We start from the raw sequence: 13,974 nt of genomic DNA on the forward strand, positions 1-13,974 counted from the left end.
TTGTTTAACCACCATAAAACAGCACCTTTAAACAAACAAAAAAAAAAAGTTTCAGATTTGTTAAAATTAAAAGATGATTGTTTTCGGATTCATTGCCATGTATTTTTATTATCTTTAAAATATTGTTTAAGGTTAATGCAATACATGTAGCATTGAGTTTTATCACTCTTAGATATTTTCATTCTAATAAAAAAATAATGCAGCTGTAAGGTTTCTCAACTTTTTACGTTTGACTATAAGACTCCATTGATCAGCAAACCGTGATAGATTCTAATTTGGAGGCGGAAGCTAAAACTAATTGTTACATATATTATTGAGATATTGAGTGTTTTTGACTTTCAATCCATAGAAATCTGTTTCCTTTGCTTAATGAAGTTTACATGCAAATAAAACAGACACACCAAAGGTGTTAAACAGCTGTATAATATGAAATTGGTATGTAAAATGTTTTACCTTGAATTCCAAAAAATTTGTAAGGAACACTAACAGCAAAGAAAACATCCCCTCTCTTTGACAAAAAGTTAAAGAAACTGTAAGACAGAAAGGTGTTTCCATTAATCTTTCTCTTTTTTGTCTACTTCACCCAATAATATAAATAAAATGTATTATCTGCTCTTCAATTAACATATACATGGAACCAAAATATACATTTTACAAACACAGTCCGACTGCTTCAAGCCAGATGGACAACAGAGATGAAGCAAATGCATTTGATTGTTCCTTAGTGTTTTATTCAAATGGACTAAAGGGGTTATATGTCCATTCAAACAGAGCTGTGAGTCTATTACAGATTTCCTCAAATGCATTTGGGACTGCCTCTTCCATTACCTGCACTATGCCACTGGCTGGTAAGGAAAGGCTTACGGCTGCCTCAGTTATATCTTCAACTGCTTTACTAAGTGGTGTTGCTAACTCTGCCACATCAAGAGCTGGACTTATCATATCAGGACAGGAAAGAGGTCCTTTTGTTAATCTCTCTCCAAAAAGCGGTAAAGTAATTATTATTGGGAGGGCTAAAGTAAACAAACCTTCCATCTGAAACTGGAAAGTGCCAAACATTTGCCTATGTAAAAGGATCCTTATTGCCTGTTGTCTGATTTCATCATCTGACAGGTTTTCTGGTGATCTTTTGATAAGCTGTGTCTCCTCTTGTATTTTTCTCTCCGTCTCATTGAGGTCTGCATTGGTATAATACCCTCCACTGTTTTCAATCAGCATTTTGTCAATGGTGTTTAGCAACTCTTGCACCTGGAATTTATTACTTCGGTAATCTTCATCATCGTTCCAGTATCTGTTATCAAAAACATGGCAACGGCCTCCACACCTCTGTACCAGTTCCCTCAGTCCGACACTCTGATTTACATACTCTTCTATATTCATCTCTTCAGGGAGCTGGTCACCATGGGTGAAGATCACTACTGCATAGTTCAGAGCATCATCTGAGAAATATTCACATATTTTTTTCACAACAGCTTTTTCCTTCTCTGTGTACTTCTCCACTTTCAGAACAATCAGAAAGACATGAGGCCCAGGAGCGCACTCCAGCATGCATCTCTTCCACCCAAGCTTCACGGCTGTCTGAGGCCTGCCCGAGTAAAACAAACCAGGAGTATCAATCAAAGTGAGGTTCTTTCCATTAACGAGTTGGGTTTTTGCCCCAGACTCAAGCATCTCTGTCTCATTTAAGTCTTCAAGTTTGAAGACGTTTTTTCCAAAGATGGTGTTAGCCAGGCTGCTCTTGCCATTTCCAGTTTTCCCCACCAAGACAATCCTCAATGCTGTCGTCCCTGGATGAGAAACATAACATTTATTGGGTGTGTTTGCAAACCTCTTGTTATTATTACATATTAAGCTTGCCTTTGTCAGTTTTGGTGCACCAAAATAGTTATGGTATTATCAAAGCATATCAGGAACTTGCTAAAATTGACAATAAAAATGCATTTGTATACTGTGATAATTTTCTTATAATCTTCTTTGCAATTTACATTTCTGTGCATCTTTTCTAATACTGTATGCACATTACTTAAATGTTCTCACAAGTATGCTTTATAAATACGAGTGTAGTGCCTTGCCTACAACTACTGACTTTAGCTAGGTAGGTCGATTCTAGGAAAGCGGTGTTCTGGGCAGGGGCGTTGCTAGGCACAAAGCTTTACTGGGGCACTGGCCCCCTACCGCATATGCCCCTCCTTCCATACACAACTACAGACAAGCACACTGCCCCACCCTGATAAATTCCTACCAAAATTACCAGTTGAGATATTAATAAGTGTAAGAGCATATTTGTTTTAACAAACATAAACAATTTCAACATTGCAGCTATAAAAAATAAGACATCACCAACTTTAAAAATAAAAAGTTTCCTTATACACATTCTGAAGTAATCATTAATTCCTAGGTTTCAGAGTTTTAGTTCAGGGGAAATTTTAACTCATCCTGAACTAAGTTTTTCTTTTATTTTATGAGCATTAAAGTGTACCTCCTATTTTTAATTTTTGCAAAGCGGTCAATCACTTGACTGTGACTCAGCGTAGAAAGTTCTTCCTTTTCAACTGATAAAATAGCAAGATGATGGAGCCTGTCTTGTCCCATTGTGCACCTCAGCCAAGTGTGGAGCTTTCTCAACACACTGAATGACCTTTCACAACTACAGCTGTAGACTGGGATTGTGAGGGAGATCTGGATGACCTGCGTTAGTGTGGGGAACATGATGTTATCAAGCAAGTTGAAAACACACTGCATATCCTTGATGACAAGGCTTTTTTTTTCAACCATAAAAAGCTTTCAAACCATTTTGAATTAAATTAACGATTTTTTTTAACTCCAAATTTGTCCTGGGGATAGTGGGACAACTTCACTTGTTTAGGACCATCATGCTTTCCCCCTAAGTCACTAATGTCCCCTTCTTGTTTGTGGACGCTGGTTGTTGCTCCCTCATCACCTTCATGGTCCTGTCTCTCCTGTCCTTCACCTGTCTCTTGCCTGTCAGTCTCGCCTCCTCCTCCATTTCCTACTCCAGCACCTTCATTCTCATTCTCTACAGCAAACATTAAAAAACGCAAATTTATAATTATGTAAATATCAATCATATTGCTTATAACGTTCCTAATGTAACTGCTTAGCTTAAATCACTAATTCATCACGGGACCTTCCCTCCCTCTCTCTCATCTTGTTTTACTGCTTCCCTGTCTCTGCTTCGTCTGAGGAATTTCCTGATATCCATCTACAAACCAATGCAATAATTTTCAGCTTGTAGCCTATAAATCATGTGGTTTCACTGGGAAAATAATAAAATTGACAGGTAAGAAACGTTACCAGAACTAAAAATGCGTCGCGGCCGAACAGTGTCCCATCCAACTCCGTTGAGAGCAGCGCGTTAATTTACCTGCAGTTCATGCAGTGACATGCGCTGACGTGGGGGCGCTAATACATCCTCAATTTGGAGTTACCAACACACTTGCTGCGCATTTGAGTAGAAATATACGTCTCCTCCCGTTGGAATTATCTAAATTGATGCATTAAAAAAATGTATCACTGTTGCAAATATTCATGAGATTTATACTGGGGCACAGCTCATTTATACTGGGGCACGTGCCCCAGTAAATGGGGTCTGGCGACGCCGATGGTTCTGGGTATATCCATCAGTTGACATTCTGTTTAAATGCACTCTGGTTTTAAAAATAAGCCTCAACTTAATCATTTTTTTTTGTTTGGGTTCAAACAACTCTCCACATTTTTAAGATAAAATAGTTTAACTTACATTAATATTTGATAAAAATTGTAATGTCATATGCATACAAAAATGTAATTTAATTTAAGTAAAATTATTCAGTGTTAAGAAAAACATTCCCTTAATAACTCAATTGTTTTTGTGTTTTTTGTTCACAGGCTGCTGCTACCAACTCTTACAATCTACCATAAAATAAATTTTGTAATATATATACTTTGTCTAAAGCAAATCAAAGTGTTCACGAACTATAGTTTTAATCATCCTTGTACTCTGGGGTATAATTACTATAAGATGTCACATAGGCCTATTTTTTTTTTTATTCTAATCCACGGGGAAAAGCAACAGAATGTGCATCCAAGGACACTGAAGTCACATAATATCCATAAAACCCTTAGAATTATGTGCAATATACACAAATAAGTTGGTGTATAGATACCAGGACATATATATACATGGATGGTATTTTGGTAGGCAGTAGGTGTGGCATAAAACAAAGGATAAATATGCCTCTATGAGCCTCATCGTCATTGTTTACAGATATTATAGAAAATAAATAATAAAGATTTATTTCGATTTATTTTTCAACCCTTTGCGAGCACACAGATTAATTAATATAATGTTGTATGATGTATTTTTAAAGTAGCATCCATCCATCCATCCATCCATCCATCCATCCATCCATCCATCCATCCATCCATCCATCCATCCATCCATCCATCCATCCATCCATCCATCAATCCATCCATAATAGTGCTAGTTATTGAAGTGCTCATGACTTTATGTGAGGCATAGTTCTAATTCTCCAAAAATGTAGAGAAATTAATAGCGTTTTTTTTAAATATTTTAAATATGAAATTAAGCTACAGTGTCATTTCAATTTATAACTGTATTGTATTATATACTCTTAGCAGAGATAAAATACATCATAATTAAATAAATGTTTATTAAAAAAACAAAAAATAAAGAAAACCTAAATAATAAATACGAAACTTAAGTATGTTTTCACTAAAATTCAATCTTTACTCTTGGACCATTGATATATATTCAAATGTTTAACAGATATATCTTAGGGTCTCTTTAAATTAGAAAAATTAGACAATAAAAAAATGCATTATTATTATTATTATTATTAAATGAAAGGTGAATTTATTTATTTATTTATAGCCTAAACAATGAACTTGCCACTGAAAGTTATGTTAAAGTAGTTTTCAAAAATATCAATCATATATGCTGTTAGTAAGTTCACCTCCATTTTACCTGAGCAAGCAGAAAAGTTTCAACCTACCTTCCATGTTGTCTCAAAAAGAATCATGGGTAGAAGAATCGTCTTCACTGCAAACCTTTCCTCTTGCTCTGCTTTGCCTCCTGCTTTGTTCTTTTTCTACCTGTCGGACTCGTTTCTCAGGAGCAGTTGAATGAGATGATTAAGGTAGGGTGTGGAACTTCGTTTCACTGGTGTAATCTATATTCCAGTCAACCATTTCTAAACCAACTGCATAAAAAAACAACTGACCGTTTAATCTGTATACACTAATTTTTTAAACCTATTTTGCATATAAAACCTTTCTTGTAATTGTATTTTTTTATAATTTTTTTTTGTTTTGAAGCTCTATTTCAGGAGATAACCTCAAAGTTTTTAATCTTAAAGGTCTCTTTATCATCACTTTTGATTTTAAGCTTTTTTTATGTTACCCTTTAGGTTCAAGCTATGATTGGGTTTGGCTGCATATGTTAAATAAAAAAAAAAAAACGAGGATAAAAAAGAATGTTTGTTGAATTTAAGCATTACTTTATAATAAATTCTGCCATTACTACGACTAATTTGGAGTTTTACTTGGTGTTTATATTATATTATATTGTGTATATATTGCCCACTCCAGTACGGGTGGTTAATATGTTATCATATCAGATATTATTTGGTCTGTTAAATATTATTTTTGAACATTTTTATGTTCTCAAACCAATTCACAATGGAACTCAAAGAGGACAATGATACATTGTTTGGCAAATATGGCTTTCACCTTTAGTTAATTGATTCCTAGCCTTCTGTGATTGGCCTTTTAACAGGAACCCTATGCTGACTCTCAAGAGATAACGTGACCGCTTTTCCTGGACCACAACTTTGGCCTTTTCTTGGATCTTATCTGGTAAAAGATCTGGAGATTCTTCCTTTAAGTGCTCCTGCTTTAAATCTGTGTCTAGTTTCTTCATGTTCTCATGGATATAGTACCCATAAGCATTTTCCAAAATAATGTTGTCTATTGTGTTTAAAAGTTCTGTTACATGGAACTCGTTGCTCCTGTAATCATTTTTAGAGTTCTTCCAGTATTTATTATCAATGACGTTGCAGCGGTTGCCACACTTTTTGATAAAATTATCTAAATATTTACTTTCACATACAAACTCCTCAATCTTTCTGCCGTCAGGTAGCTGGTCCCCATGTGTAAAAAGCATCTTTTATCTCTTTCGCGTCCCTCCCTGTGTCAAAAAATCCAGGGGTGTTGATGAGTTTTATGCTCATTCCATTGACTTCTCTCAACTCTGCTTGACACTGCTTTGTTCCAGAGTTAGCTGAAGAATCAGTTTCAGATAAGTTTTTATTTTTATTTTTTTTTTAATCATCTTGTTAAGATGTTAAGGATTTTATGGATCCTTTATTTAGTCTATTATACATTTATTTGTATTACTTGCTATAGAAAGCTGTCTTTGAGAAATAAGAGCTTTATACTCAATCACAGAAGACATAATTCTCATCATCATCATGTTTCTGTTGGACTGCCTTCTGCCTGCCTCTATTCAGTGGTTACAGACTGGGTGGGAACAATGGCTCTCGTTCGACCTCTAATTATGTAATCATTTATTGAGAGTTGTTCAACAACTCAAGTCAGGACAAGACGAGTATTTTGTACTTTTACTGAACTTGAGTCTGAATCAGTTGCCAGGGACATGACTCAGGCCAGTTCCTCTGCATTTAAAACAATCCAGTCTCATGTACGACATAAACAGTTCCTAAAGAAACAGGTGGAAGCTTCCATATATATTTACCTTGGATCTTATGGATCCTGAGGAATTAGATACATGTTGGTGTCTTTTGTCGTGGGAAAAAAGTATTCAACTATTCATCCTAGTTAAATAAACGGAGATCGATGGATTTCACTCAGTCAGCACATTTATTCATATCTTTGCAAAGAAAGAACAGTCATCATGAAGCTCTTATGGCACAGCATTCTGCTGTGTTCTGATCTGGACAGCGTTCGTTCCCCCTTTTTTACAACAATGGAAAGTAGTCAGTCATAACAAATTACACACACTTTGGTTAACAGTAACATGTTATGAATAAACCTTGAGAAAGAATCTAGTTTGTTATGGGAAGAAGCTATGTCTGGTCTACAAAAACCATCCTGCAGAGAATTATGTGGTCTTCAAGGTGAAACAGACTGAGTGAAAACTTTTATAATGAGTAAATAGGATAAATTAATATATAATAGAAGAGAGATAAAAATTTTCCGACAGCACTTTCACAACAACCAAGCTAATACAAATTAAAACTTCTAAAAAGCTTTAATTGCTGCTTGTATTTAATAGTAACTACTTGCTATGATTATGGGCCAATGAGCTTTCTTAGATGTAAACAAAAGTATTGTTTTTTTAATTTCATCAGCTTTTTAAATTGATAATTTTAAATGGCGTTTAAACTCACAGTGGGGCTGATGTCTCTTTCTTTGATTCTATGGGCGAAATGCAGGTACAACTTGGACCTGTTGCCAGTCCTATGTATAATCCATCCATTAATCATATTAAGGTTGTGTCTCATCCCTAACTATTTGAATATCAACAGAGTATTTAATGTTCTAAAATTGTGTGGTTGATTAGATGATCAGTTTGAAATGTCTGTAATGAACAATTAAAAAACACTTTAATATTTTTTTAACAAAATGTTGCCAATTTTGTACTGTTCTATATTATTTTCTATTGTACGCTTTTATTACCATTAAGCACTTTGTGACTCTGACTGTGAAAGGCGCTATGGCAATTATGCTTACTTTCTTATATAGTAATGTACGTAGTGAAAAAAAGCACAAAAAAATGTTGTTGTTTTTTTTATTTCAAACTGCATACAGGTTAAAATCAGAACAAAACATGAAACTCAAAAATCCATCAACAAATCATCAGTAATTTATGCTGCAACTTAAAAATTATTCTTGCAACTTTAAAAAGATTATCGTTGTTATTTTACACTATCAAAATCAGACTTGATTTTCCACCAACTACAGCAGGTAGGAAAAACCCACCATGAAAAACAGTAAATTTAAACAGTAATTTTATTTTATTTTTTTACATTTACCCAAGAAGACTAGCTGATCTGTTTATACTTTGACTTGATTCTCTTGGCATTCCAGTCTTAAATGAAATCATTGTAGAAGGAAAAAAAAAACATACAAACATAAACATTAAAAAATATATACAAAAATATATATATATATATATATATATATATATATATATATATATATATATATATATATATATATATATATATATATATATATATATATATATATATATATATATAAGACAGTAAGCATATCTACATAACAACAGTTTACTTCTTCAACATGGCATCATTACAAATGTAAAAAGGGGGTAATTACACTAGTTTGTATTAAGCTATTTCTAAGTCAAAAATATGTGCAACACCTTCTGACAGAGATCAGTAATAACAAAGAGTTTTATTGAGACAAATAGAAGAGAAGAACTAATAATGGTGAGATCAAGGGTAGGTCACTTCCATGTAAACATATTGTACATCATCAGGAGGGCAAACGATTGGTGTGGGATGTACAGAATATAAAGTCTGCGTGCATCCATTTAAAGACAGGGTAGGAATGGAGTGTGGAGGGAATACTGGAGCAAACAAAGTAAATCTGTATAATTAGGAAAACATTATTTATCAATCGTCATAATGGCAAACTAAAATAACCACATCTTAGTAGGTGGAATCTATAAATGTTAAACATCAATTTATACTAGATGGTGGTATGAACTTGTAAGCTCTTTCCGCCGTAAGAAGAAAAAACATGATCTACTTGGAGAACAGAGGAGAAAATCTAATTTTGTTAAAGAAGATTTGTTCAATAAAAAGGGGTCAGCACTCCAAGTATAAACTCTATAAAACCCCATTAATATAGTTGATATCTTGTTAATGTGTTCTGAGTGTCTTTACCTTGTTGCTATCCATTCTTCCATTAATTTCTTCTGAATTTAGTCATAGTACTATGTGGCAGGGCCTTCCATTTATTAAACAATGTATTTAACAGACACCAGGGTCAGTTAAAACTGTTACACTTAAATACTAAAAAATGTGTTATCATAAGATGTTTTAGGTATGCAATGTCCTGCTCGCCTCTATACCACAACAAATCTTGTTAATAGAAATCAGGCAACAAAGATTTTAGCTGTAACCAAGTGCCTTTTGGCAACACACAGTTTGCTAACAAATTATGAGATCATGTGTGTATATACAGATATTTACCCCCCAGAGGCAATTATAGCATTGGATGCTGTTGTCACTTTCTTTATTTTAGTGCTGCTTCTCCTGCTGCAACTTCTGAAGCTGCAGTTGCTCCCTCTACTGCAGCTGTTGTCCAGCAGAGGAACTTTGCTAAAGTTGCTCTTTGTGCTGCAGTTATAAATAAATTTGTCAACACAACTCCCAGAGCATGTAACAGTTCTTCTCTAATCAAATGACTGTTGTTGCTTAGGAAGGTTTTTAACAGGAACCCTATGCTGACTCTCAAGAGATAATGTGACCGATTTTCCTGGACTACAACTTTGGCCTTTTCTTGGATATTATCTGGTAAAAGATCTGGAGATTCTTGCTCTATGTGCTCCTGCTCTTGCGTTAAATCTCTGCCTAGTTCCTCAAGGTACTCATTGGTAGAGTGCCCACCAGCATTTTCCAAAACAATGTTGTCTATTGTGTTTAAAAGTTCTTTTACATGGAACTCATTGCTCCTGTAACCATTTTTAGAGTTCTTCCAGTATTTATTATCAATGACGTTGCAGCGGTTGCCACATTTTTTGATAAAATTATCTAAGTATTTACTGTCACATACAAACTCCTCAATTGTTCTGCCTTCAGGTAGCTGGTCCCCATGTGTAAAAAGCACTGTGGTGAACTTAAAAGCTTCATCTGAGAAATATTCAGTCATCTTTTCTATGATCTCTTCCTCCTGCTGTGTGTGTGTATCCAATGTAAGCACAATCACAAAAACATGAGGCCCAGGAGCACTCTCAATCAGACACTTCAAGATTTCATCTTTTATCTCTTTCTCGTCCCTCCCTGTGTCAAAAAATCCAGGGGTGTCGATGAGTTTTATGCTCTTTCCATTGACTTCTCTCACCACTGCTTGACACTGCTTTGTTCCAGAGTTAGCTGAAGAATCTGTTTCGTATAATTTCTCTCCAAATATAGTGTTGGCGAGGCTGCTCTTCCCAGCTCCAGTTTTTCCCAACACCACAATTCTTCTGGTGAACGCTGCACAAGAGAAATTAACAATTGTGTAAGTTGTTTTTGAAAACAGGTAGGTTGAGTATATGACAAAAGTATTTATGGAATTTTGTTTGTATTTTCTTCATACCAATGGCACATTTCACACTACAATGGTGGTGCATCTGTTATTTTACCTTTGTTTATAATATAAAAAGTAATGACAAGCTCATCTATGTCTTAACTGATCAGAAAGAAAAATACCAAAGTTTATATCATGGACAGCTGGTGAGCTACCTACAGAGGAGTCTATGCAAGCAGGAGTAACAAATGGAAAGTAGATGAAAACCATTGAAAACATTTCAAAATGTTGTTTATTAATCATTAGCCTCTTAAAACCTTTAGAGGGGGTAATAATTCAGAATGTATAAAATTCCACTGGTAAAATATTTATCAGCAGGTGAAGCCATTGCGCGCAGCTCGAAGATGACACCAAAAGTTCCAAACCCCACAGCTCTGGAACTGTTATAGCTAGAGGTCTGAAATTGTCTGCATTTGTGGTTGACATGATGCAGAACAAATATAATACAATAAAACCTGCCTTTTTTTTCAATAATATATTTATTACTGCTGTTCAAAACAGACCTATCATTTCCGAGAATAAAAAAACAACAACTTTGAGTCTTGTTTGAACTGAAGCAGGTTGGTCTGCGTTCTAGTCAGCCAATTTTAAATTTTATTTTAGGAAACTAGAGGATGTTAGCTTTCAAATAATGTATTGCACATGTAATTTGGGCTTACAGTTCCTAAGATATTTGCTTTTCCATTTTGTATGCAAAATAGGCGAGGATTACCCAAAATGAGATGGATGTTAAGAGGTTAATCCTTTATTTATATAGTGAAACTTTCTAGACCAAGAGTTTAATTTAGAAATCAAGTCTGTTATATACATTAATGGTGACATAAAATCTGGTCTAAGTAGTGTTTGACTCCAAAGATGCTCATGCTGGATTGAATGCAGATGTCTGCTGGACATTTCTGATCAAAGCTCTATTTTACAAAAACTACTTTAAGGGAAAAGTGTGTTGGTCAGAAATATTTTTTTCACAAGAAACTGTTTCATTGCAACAGCATTATTTATATGGTCAGATGACAGCTGTCAGTGTCTCAATGCTCTGAGCGACCAACTGAGGGGACTGAAACCCTATGCGCCACACTGAGAGGTATGCGGCAGGTATGTGCCACCTTGCTTTTCAGTGTTTTTAGAAAATCACAATCCAGATGAGTTTGTCCTCCTGATCCAATGATCCCATGGTAGAGAGGAAATATAGAGAAATATAGAGGTTTCACACTGAAACTCAAAGCCTATTGGTTACTGTAGCTTTCCCCTCCTTTGTAAACAGTACCTGTTTATCTGAGGCTCATATTAGAATAATATTTTGATTTTATATTCAGAATAAATGTTACCTGCATAATAGCTTCCTGCGATCAAGGTAGCGAGAAGTAAAATTACAATTTAATATTCAGAATATCTCCAGGTTATATAAAGATTGACATGCAATGATGAAAAAACTGTTAATCCTTGTCAGGAAACCTGAGAGGATGATGTAATACATGAGCATTTATGATAAGAGGATAACCTGTCAGCTTGAAGAGCTACACATAGCAGGACTTTCAGGAAAACAGAGACTTGTTTTTTTTGTTTTTTCTCCTATTAGATGTAGCTAACATTTGAAATAAGATGAAGGGAATAAATCAATCTTCTTTGGTTGTTCTATGACTCTTCAAATTCAGTTGATCAATTACCCACCCCATCTTCACTGAGATACAGTTTAACAAATAAAAGGAAGAGTATGCTCAAAGTTTTACAAGTTACTTAACAGTTTTTTGCTTCCAATTTATTAGAATAGTACAATTTAACCATTTGTAATTTAACCAAGTGTTTTATCACAAGTTACTGTTATTGCTGTTTGCTCCGATTTGTTGCATCCAGCAAGATATTTACTGGTTTCCTTTTCTCATTCTCTGCAGCTATTTTTTCTTATTTATCCTTGGTTTGTAGTTACCAGACATTCAACAAAAGACCTTTTTTTGTCTCCCTTCAGCAACATGTATGTACAAATACAAAATCAAACTTAATTAAGAATAAGAACACTAGGAAAACTAATGTACTGGCTTCAGCAAAAGGTTGCCACTGTACAACTAGATAAAATAAATATTACTTGGTTGTACAGTTCTTTATAAGAAATTATTATTTTTTTAAACAAATTAAAAATAATAACAATCCAATGACAAAAGCAACAATTTCATTAGGTCTAATTACACAAAACAAATAATGCAAAGGACTGAAATCAACTTACCGTTTGAAATGAATTTAGAAGATCTCCTTTTTGACTGGGCTGATCCCATTTTGTCCTGGAAATGTGTTCTTTATATGAAGTGTTTTACTGTATGTTGGACAGCGCAGTAGAACTAGGGTAACTGAGAGTGAAAATAGAACAATATTTGCCCAGCTTTTTGATGCATATTTTAATAAAAGTGTTTATGCTATTGCCTACAGCTCTTTTAAATCACCATTACTTCACATAAATACTGAAATTATAAATAAAGCCCAGTTAGAGAAGTAAACAGCTGAGGCTGGTTTAACTTGATGTTCTTGTGTCACTGTTGCTACCACAAAAAACACATCTGTCATTTGTTTTGACTGAACTATATAGACTCAAACATACATTTACCCAACTCATGAAGAGAAAAATAAACCATAGGTTACATCTACAGTATAAAAATGCAATGCCTTGAAACTGTTTTCAGTATTAAGATCTTTCTTTGACTTACAGTTGCTAGATGTCACAATAAGATAATTGAAGAGCCAGATGGATCCAAATTTTTAAGGTGAAGGGGATCAGCAGAGTGGTGTAGCGCTCAGGGCTACTTGAACAATCAATTCACCAGAGTCGGCCATCAAAGTTCGTTCCACCTTTTCTCCACCTCTTTGTTTTGCAAATAAGCAGCAGTGTGGTTTTGTGTTTGTTTCACTCTTCCCTCCTTTATCATTGATGTCATACTTGCACTGACAGTATAAGATGCTGTTTTTTTTAAAAATCCCTTTATCATTAACTTCCAATGATGCATTTAATCTATTAAGTTTTTTTTTGTAATGTTATATTTTTATCTCTTCAATTATTCGGCTAACTTAATGTGTTATTTATTTTTAGTCTGTGAATCTTTATCTTTTTCATTTTGTATAAGCATATTTTACATAATTATGTGTCACTGTATTTAATTCTTTATGTATTAAAATATAAAATACATAGAAATATTCACAAAGCTAGTTATTGTAGATTTATTTAACCAAACAGCTTTCAAGGAAAAACTGATTGCTTAATACTTTTCTTGAATTAGTTTGATTAAAAACAGTATGACAAAAATTGTTCTTAGTAGACATTAGGTCATGTTTCCACTGGTATTTTGACCATTTATATCTGGCAAAGACCTTCTTACTTATAGAAATGGCCGCAGTCTCTGCTAGGCATTAATGCCTGGCCCATATCTGCCTGTGCCTTAAACAGGTGTACACTTTGATTCAATCCAGTCTCTAGCTCTATTTGATTCTCTATGGACAGGACTATTGATCCAACCAATAACTTGATTCTTATGTAGTGTTGTTCTAATGCTGTTAATTAAACTTATGCTCTAGATGCAGGTGTTTTCTACCAGAATAATTCTTCATCCTGTGTTACGCCATCTTTCCATC

The 13,974-nt window shown here is 34.4% G+C and overlaps 2 protein-coding genes across 2 annotated transcripts; both read right to left on the bottom strand.

Moving 5' to 3' along the window:
* Positions 1 to 415: 415 nt before the first annotated feature.
* LOC119783557 (GTPase IMAP family member 9-like) lies at positions 416 to 5,134 on the bottom strand. Its single transcript, XM_038285146.1, has 2 exons — positions 5,016 to 5,134; positions 416 to 1,787 (listed from the first exon to the last, which is right to left on the bottom strand). The coding sequence occupies exons 1-2, from the start codon at positions 5,020 to 5,022 to the stop codon at positions 730 to 732; spliced, it is 1,065 nt and encodes a 354-aa protein (XP_038141074.1). The 5' UTR covers positions 5,023 to 5,134; the 3' UTR covers positions 416 to 729.
* A 3,540-nt stretch (positions 5,135 to 8,674) lies between these two features.
* Positions 8,675 to 13,136, bottom strand: LOC119783595 (GTPase IMAP family member 7-like). The gene is made up of 3 exons (XM_038285194.1): positions 13,056 to 13,136; positions 12,581 to 12,701; positions 8,675 to 10,268 (listed from the first exon to the last, which is right to left on the bottom strand). The coding sequence occupies exons 2-3, from the start codon at positions 12,627 to 12,629 to the stop codon at positions 9,307 to 9,309; spliced, it is 1,011 nt and encodes a 336-aa protein (XP_038141122.1). The 5' UTR covers positions 12,630 to 12,701; positions 13,056 to 13,136; the 3' UTR covers positions 8,675 to 9,306.
* Positions 13,137 to 13,974: the final 838 nt, after the last annotated feature.

This window comes from Cyprinodon tularosa, unplaced genomic scaffold, assembly GCF_016077235.1.
Source record: "Cyprinodon tularosa strain WSP-4 unplaced genomic scaffold, ASM1607723v1 ctg1050, whole genome shotgun sequence".
Lineage (NCBI taxonomy): Eukaryota > Metazoa > Chordata > Actinopteri > Cyprinodontiformes > Cyprinodontidae > Cyprinodon > Cyprinodon tularosa.